This window comes from Lactuca saligna, chromosome 1 (genome assembly GCF_052625555.1).
Source record: "Lactuca saligna cultivar CGN05327 chromosome 1, ASM5262555v1, whole genome shotgun sequence".
In the NCBI taxonomy this organism is placed as follows: Eukaryota; Viridiplantae; Streptophyta; class Magnoliopsida; order Asterales; family Asteraceae; genus Lactuca; species Lactuca saligna.
The window spans coordinates 25761260-25769613 of record NC_136417.1 but is presented as its reverse complement, the minus strand read 5'-3'; the positions used below and the strand labels follow the sequence as shown (position 1 = coordinate 25769613).

Here is an 8354-nt window from a genome sequence, read left to right as displayed (position 1 = left end):
GAAAATAAGAAAATTTGAAAAATTGAAAATAAGAAAATGCATGCATGAGAATGAGCGAACCTAAAATACAAGTCTACCCCTCCCCAAGCTTAAAGATAAGCATCGTCCCCGATGCTTGGAGAGGGTGGAACAACCTAAAACGGAGGTGGAGGAGGAGGATAGTAGCTGGGGTTTTGGGTCCAAGCCCAGAAGTCCGCCTCATGTTTGCGTTGACGCTCTTGATCCCGAGCGTACTGGGTGGTGAAGGTGGAAAAATTATGGGTCAGGCTGGTAATATCCTGCTGATAGGTGTCGAGGCGGGTATGGATTGATTGGAATTCGTCCATATATTGTTGATGATAAGGCGGGGGTGTAGCAAAACGGGATAAGCTGCCACCACCGGTGGGAGAAGCATGGTGAGGCTCCTCCTCTCCTTCATCATCATCACCCTCTTCCTCGTTTTCTTCGCTTTGCTCATCGGCCTCGGTGGAATAAGAGTGGGGGGAAGATGTATGGAATGATTTGCCAATCAGTCATATGAATGGGATTTCGGAAATCAAGAATGCCTTTATTTTCTGGTGTGATGAGGAGCTTGGGATCATGATTTTGACCCACGGTCCAGTGGTGTGTACCATCGCCTGCCGAGCGGAAGAGTCGCATTGACTCAAGGATAGCAGTGGTGAGATAAGGCTCACCCGGCAGTGGCTGGTGGGGACCGGGGTATGGGGCTCGGATGTGGGCGCTCTTGGCGAGCATGCTGACAATACCCCCGCAAACAATCTTTCCTGATCGGGATGCGCTAAGGCGGATGAGCTTGTGGCACAGAAACTGACCATAATGAGGAATGAGGTTATTCTCGGGATGGGTCATTGCATAAAGGATTTTTAGTTCCAGCGCGCTAATGGTGCTTCGCTCCTCTCTAGGGGCGACGAGCGAAGCAATGATTCTGTGAACTACCTTAATCACAGGATGGATAAGTGATGAGGCTTTAGCAGCGCTAGAGACATATGGATGTAATTGGGTGAGCTGGGTCCACCAAGTCATGTCATAGTATCCTTGGATTGGATCAGTGGGGCTAAATGTGTTTTCCGTTGGGGCCCCCACAATGGCATTGATTTGATCCAAGGAGATCTCATAGTCTTGATTCATTAGACGGAAGTAGAGGATCCCATGATCTAAATAAACTGAGGATAGAAACTCAGCAGTTGGGACTTTATAGCTCAATTCATGGACCCTCAACAAGCCGTGCCACCCTATGTTGCGAAACAGGGTTTTGACTTGATTGTAAACATGCAACTCTTTCAAAGTTGGAACATGCGCGAATTTTTGGATGGCATGACCTCTTTTAAGGAATGACTCAAGTTTGCCCTGTTGAACTGGGCCAAGACATACAACACCAAAATGAGACGGGTCGGCTGGGGGTGTTGGGAACCTAGATGGAGGTGAGGGAGATCTAGATGGAGGTGATGGAGATCTAGGCTTCCGACGGCGGGCGGATGATTTGGTTTGTCTTGGTCTTTTGGAAGATGTAGCTTCCATAGTCAAGTTTGGGACAGATTAAAAGTCAACGGGTCAAAATGTCAAAAAGTCAACTGTTGATGGGTCCAGTCAACTTTGAACTTGGCCACCAAAATTTCGCGGGAAATTTGGTTTTCAAAGATTTCCAACTAAGAATCAAGTCCAAATAGACCACACTTTCAAGTATTTTTGACATTTTGACATTCATTAAGGCTAAGAGGGACACGACCCGTGTTGGTCCCTGGATGCTAATCCTCACTTTTTGAACTTGAAAATTCCCTCTCTTAGAAATGAAATACTTTTGCATTCCTAGGTCCGTTTGGTGATTTTAAATCATGATTGAATGCATTTGGAACATTGAAAACCAAAAACTCAAAGAAATGGAAATTGTTTTTAAGTAAAAGACAAAAATACCCCCGGGTTGTCTCCTGGTTAGCCGCCCTTGTTTCAAGTCGTTGGCTCGACTTTGTCCCCCATGCGTGATTCATTCTTGGTATGTGGGGTTCTCCAACTCTTCTACCTCTTCATTCTTCACCTCAAATCCCTCATAAAACGGCTTCAACCTGTGACTATTGACTTTGAATGTTTTACCCGTTTGCTTGCTCGTGACTTCCACTGCACCATGGTCAAACACCCTTGTGACTACGAAAGGACCGACCCATCTTGATCTTAACTTTCCTGAAATTAGCTTGAATCTCGAGTGATAAAGCAACACCTTTTGTCCTTGTATAAAGGTCTTTCGGGAAATTGCTCTGTCATGATATGCTTTTGTTTTCTCCTTATAGATCATGCTACTTTCGTATGCATCATTCCGAATCTCTTCTAGCTCTTGGATATCCAGTTTCCTTTTATGTCCCGCCTCATCTTCAGTCATGTTGAATTTCTTTACCGCCCAAAAAGCTTTATGCTCGAGCTCAACTGGGAGATGACATGCTTTACCAAACACAAGCCGATATGGGGACATACCAATTGGAGTCTTAAAAGCAGTACGGTATGCCCATAAGGCATCATCTAGCCTTAAGCTCTAGTCTTTGCGGTTTGGATTGATTGTTTTCTCCAAGATACTTTTGATTTGTCTGTTGGAAACTTCTGCTTGTCCATTGGTTTGGGGATGGTAAGCCGTTGAGACTTTGTGTGTCACTCCATATCTCTTCAAAACAGCTTCTAGCATCCGATTGCAAAAATGGGTCCCGCGGTCACTTATGAGCGCCTTTGGTGTGCCAAACCGTGAGAAAATCTATACCTTAAGGAAATCAACCACAACTTTTGAATCATTAGTACGGGTGGCCTTAGCCTCCACCCATTTGGATACATAGTCCACTGCTAACAAAATATAAGAGCAACCAAAAGATGATGGAAATGGTCCCATAAAGTCAATGCCCCATACATCAAAAATTTCACATACTAGAATAGGGGTAAGGGGCATTTGATTTCTAGAGCTTAAGGACCCGGATTTTTGGCATCTTTCGCAATGTGCACAAAGTACATAGGAATCATGAAAAATAGAAGGCCAAAAGAATCCGCCATCTAAAACTTTCCTAGCTGTCCTTTGGGGTCCAAAGTGACCACCACAAGCATAGGAATGACAAAAATTAAGGATAGATTGTACCTCTTTTTGCTCAACACACCTGCAAATTACTTGGTCCGCACAATACTTCCAAAGGTAAGGTTCATCCCATATGTATCGTTTGGCTTCTTTTTTGATTTTGTCTCTTTGCCAACGGGATGAATCTGGGGGAAATTGACTTGTGACCAAGTAGTTGACGATATCTGCATACCATGGTGCCTCTTTGGCTGAAAATAGATTCTCATCCGGAAATGTGTCACAGATGGGTTTACCATCTTCGGGTGATACAATGCGACTTAGATGATCCGCAACCAGATTTTCCTTTCCACTCTTGTCTTTGATCTCAATATCAAACTCTTGCAAAAGCAACATCCACCGTATTAACCTCGGCTTTGAGTCTTTCTTTGTAAGCAAGTGTTTTATGGCTGCATGGTCCGAATATATGATCACTTTAGTTCCAAGGAGGTATTGTCGAAACTTCTCCAAAGCAAAGACAATAGCAAGCAACTCTTTCTCTGTTGTGGTGTAGTTGCCTTGTGCCCTATCAAGGGTCTTTGATGCATAGTAGATGACATGATGTGCTCGATCAACCTTTTGTCCCAAAACTGCCCCAACCGCGGTATTGCTAGCATCGCACATGATTTCGAATGGAAGATCCCAATTTGGCGGTTGAATAATGGGGGCGGATGTCAACAAATCTTTCAAAAGATCAAATGCCTTTTTGCATTCATCACCAAACTCAAAATCAGCCTCCTTTTGTAGAAGTTGACACATCGGTACCGTAATCTTGGAAAAATCCTTTATAAACCGCCGATAAAAACCTGCATGGCCAAGAAAAGAACGTACTTCCCGAACATTTGTCGGGTATGGTAAGCTCTTAATAATATCTGTTTTGGCCTTGTCAACTTCTAAACCTTTCTGGGACACCACATGTCCAAGTATCAAGCCCTTGTCGACCATAAAATGACATTTTTCATAATTAAGGACTAAGTTCGTGTCAATGCACCTTTGTAAGATTTTGGTGAGATTTTGCAAACATTCATTAAAAGAGTTTCCATAAATAGTAAAATCGTCCATGAAAACCTCTATGATATTTTCAACATATTCTGAAAATATGCTCACCATACATCTTTGGAAGGTTGCGGGTGCATTGCACAAACCAAAGGGCATGCGTCTATACGCAAAGGTGCCGAAGGGACATGTGAATGTGGTTTTCTCTTGGTCTTCCGGGGCAACCGGAATTTGATGAAAACCAGAGAAACCATCAAGGCAGCAGTAATGGGATTTCCCAGCCAATCGTTCTAACATCTGATCAATGAATGGCAAAGGGAAGTGGTCTTTGCGGGTGGAAGCATTCAGCTTCCTATAATCGATACAAACTCTCCACCCGTTTTGCACACGGGTGGGTACCAATTCCCCTTCGGAGTTTTTGACAACGGTAACTCCAGCTTTTTTCGGGACTACTTGCACAGGACTCACCCACTTACTATCAGAAATAGGATAGATTACACCTGCATCCAAGAGCTTCATGATCTCCTTTTTGACCACCTCCATCATAGGTGGATTCAACCTCCTCTGTGCTTCACGGGTTGGCTTGAAGTCCTCTTCCATCAGTATTTTGTGCATGCATAATGATGGGCTCAACCCTTTTATATCCGCAATAATCCAACCAATAGCCTCCTTGTATTTCTTCAAAATTCCAACTAACTCTTTTTCTTCTTCTCGTGCCAGCTTAGTCGAAATTATCACCGGTAGTGTCTCTTCCTCTCCAAGATAGACATACTTGAGATGGTCAGGAAGAGCCTTCAACTCAAGAGTCGGCGGCTGTACTATGGATGGGAGAAGTTTCGGATTAGAACTTTTTAGCTTCATGCGGGGTGGTTCAACTCTCATTGGTTGTGCTTTCTCCAAGGAATCAATTACTTCGATTGATTCGTCTTCCAATGTGTACTTGTCAGCCAACTCTTTAATCCCTATCTCATCAAAGTGTTTGCTCAAGATGGTGGTTAGCACATCTTGGCTTGACATCTCAAAGCAATCATTAGTACATGAATCAATAACATCTATGAAGTTTAAAGAATGAATATCGCTAGGATAACGCATAGCTTCAAAGATATTAAAGTTAATTACCTCACCATCGAATTCCATTGACAAAGTACCATTGGCTACATCTATTTTTGTTTTTGCGGTACTCATAAAGGGTCTCCCCAAAAGGATGGAGCTCGATTGTGGGGTGTTTTCATCACCCATGTCTAAAACATAAAAATCAGCGGGAAAAACGAGCTCATTAACTTGCACTAACATGTCCTCCAATACACCTTTCGGATGTACCAAAGACCGATCAGCAAGTTGAATGATAACTCCGGTTTTTTATAAAGGTCCAATTCCCATTGACTTATAACTTGAATAAGGTAAAACATTAATTGAGGCTCCAAGATCAAGCATGGCACGTGGTACAAAAAGGTTACCCATTTTGCAAGGAACCGTGAAAACACCCGGATCCTTGCATTTTTTTGGTAACCGTTTTTGTAACACGACTGAGACATTTTCACCAACCTTCACGGTTTGATTTCCTTTAAGCTTTTTCTTAGATGTGCAAAGTTCCTTAAGGAACTTAGCATATCTAGGAATTTGTGTAATGGCATCTAGAAGAGGGATATTGATTTCAACCTTTCGAAACATGGCCATGATTTCGTCATCTTCCCTTTCTCTTTTGGTGCTTGCCAGCCTTGAAGGAAATGGAGCTGGTGTGACTTTCACTTCAGATTCTATTAGCTTCTTGGACTTTGGATTACTCTTCTTTTCCTCTTCTTTGATAGCTTCTTCCACCTCAATCTCCTTCTCTTCTTCTTCTTCCTCCGGCATCTTTGGATTTTCATAGCTTTTCCCACCTCTTAATGTAATTGCACACGCATTGTGTTTTGGGTTCTTCTCCGTTTGAGATGGTAGCTTGCCTTGCGACTCCATCTTACTTACGGACTGAGCAAGTTGTGATACTTGTTGCTCCAAGCTTTTTATGCTCGCCTTGGTTTCTTGTTGAAAGCTTTGAGTACTTGTGGCAAGGCTTTTTACTATGTCTTCTAGGGACATATTTGAAGAACTCGCTTGGGGAGGGGGTTGTTGTGGATGCCTTGGTTGGAAATTTTGAGGTTGGAATGGTGGTCGTGGTTGATTTTGAGGAAATGGTGGTCTTGGTTGATATTGATGCGATTGATTGTGCTGATAGTTCCCTTGTTGATTGCCTCCCCACCCTTGATTATTGTTCCATCGCTGATCACCTCTTGGTTGCTCATAACCTCTTTGATTTGCCCCCGAATAGCCTCCCATGACTTTCGCTTCTTCATAATCTTCCTCTTGGAGTTGTGGGCACATATCAGTTGGATGCCCCACTTGGGTGCAAATACCGCACGGGCGGGGTGTGGACTGCACACCTTTGTCTTTGGCCAACATCATGACTACTTTCGTGAGCTCGGACAACTGAGCTTCAATCTGAGGAGTTTGTACTTCTTTTACACCTCGGGGTGCATCCGTGTACCATTCTTCATCATGGCTTGAATGTTTGGAATCTTCAGCCATGTTCTTGATTAGATTTCGGATCTCAGTTGGGGTTTTATCGGGGAAAGATCCACCACTAGAGGCGTTAAGAAGCCTTCTTTCCATTGGGGTCATTCCTTCAATGAAATATTGGAGGAGTTGGTATTCGGTAATCCCATGCTCTGGGCATCGAGCACAAAGTTTCTTGAATCGATCCCAATATGCATGAAAAGCTTCTCTCTTGTGCTGCTTGATTCCAATGATTTCCCTCCGTAGGGCGGAAGCTTTCATCTCGGGAAAGTACTTATCCAAAAACAACCTTGCAAGATCTACCCAAGTAGTTACCGTCCCCGGTGGGAGGTCATAAAGCCAGTCTTTGGCCGTGTCTTGCACCGCAAAGGGGAATGCCCTAAGCTTGATTTGGTCCTCCGTGACATTGTGTGGTTTCATACCCACACATACTACATGGAACTCGGTGAGGAACTTGTAAGGATCTTCGTTCTCCAATCCTCTAAAAGTTGGGAGTAAATGGATAAGCCCGGATTTTAGTTCCAAGTTGGTGGCGGCTGGGTATGTGATGCAAAGAGGTTGTTGAGTCACCTCTTGTCTTGACCATTGGCGAAGGGTTTGTTCGGGTGGTGGGTTTGGAGGTGGATTTCCTCCAGGGATGTCTGCCATGGCTTGAGAAGTGGGTGATGTTTCTGTAGGCGAAGTGTTTAGGATATTATGAATAGGTGAAGAAGGTGAAGTGGTATTGTTGGGTGAAGATGGTTGTGATGAGAGTGAGAGACTTTCTGTTTCTGATGTGGATACACTTGAGAGGGGTATGTCCTCCCAAATATTGATGACCGGGGGAGTAGATGATGAAGAAGTCCTGGAACCCGGTTGCCTCTTACGAAGCTTGGCTTGCTTCCTTAACTTCTTTGCAGTCTTCTCTATCTCCGAATCAATTGGCAATGGCGTACCTGTACGAAAAGATCTAGGCATAAACAATTAGTAACACCGTGTCCCCGGCAACGGCGCCAATTTGTTAGGTGTGTCAAACCCAACAAATAAAGGGGTACGATATACTCCAAAATAATCCCACTATATTGCACTAAAAAGGTAGTACAAGGTAAGCAGGGTCGATCCACAGAGACACAGGACAATTAGTCTATACCTCTTTGCACAAGGTATTATAGTCACCAATAGTAAAAAGAGAGGGGGTTTTAGAATGTAATGATTAAACAAATAATTAAAAACATAAGCAGTCAGTTAAGTGCGTGAATTAAGTTCAGAATTTGTGAGGACTCCAACCCCATGTATGACAATTTAGCAATGTGACTCCAAGATGACACAATATTCGTTCAATTCTATCTAAGTTGGTACTTGAAAGTGCTAATAAGCTCTAACACTTCCCATTCACCATATTAATTAACCAAAACAAGCTCTTTGATTAATCCTAACCTTATTAACCTAATCTAAACAAGCTCTTAGGATTAGATTATAAGATTGCATGAAGCTTTATGTGAATGTTCCCAACAACACCCAATACTCCTCATAAGCTCGGGAGTGTAAAAGTGTATGAATAAAATTTACACTAAATTCATTCAATAGAGATCAATTTAATGCTTGTTACTTATTCAATTTCACAAAACAATTACGGATTTTGTAAAAGAGATAACTTGAATGACCTAACCCTAATTCAAATGGCCAATAAGAATCATAATTAGAATCAAACATTCGATTGAAGCAAAATCAAATTCATTAAATAGAA

At 42.8% G+C, this 8354-nt stretch overlaps 1 protein-coding gene across 1 annotated transcript; it reads right to left on the bottom strand.

The window, feature by feature from the left end:
* Positions 1-5434: 5434 nt before the first annotated feature.
* LOC145003880 (uncharacterized) lies at positions 5435-7585 on the bottom strand. Its single transcript, XM_078962789.1, has one exon. The coding sequence runs from the start codon at positions 7583-7585 to the stop codon at positions 5435-5437; it is 2151 nt and encodes a 716-aa protein (XP_078818915.1).
* Positions 7586-8354: the final 769 nt, after the last annotated feature.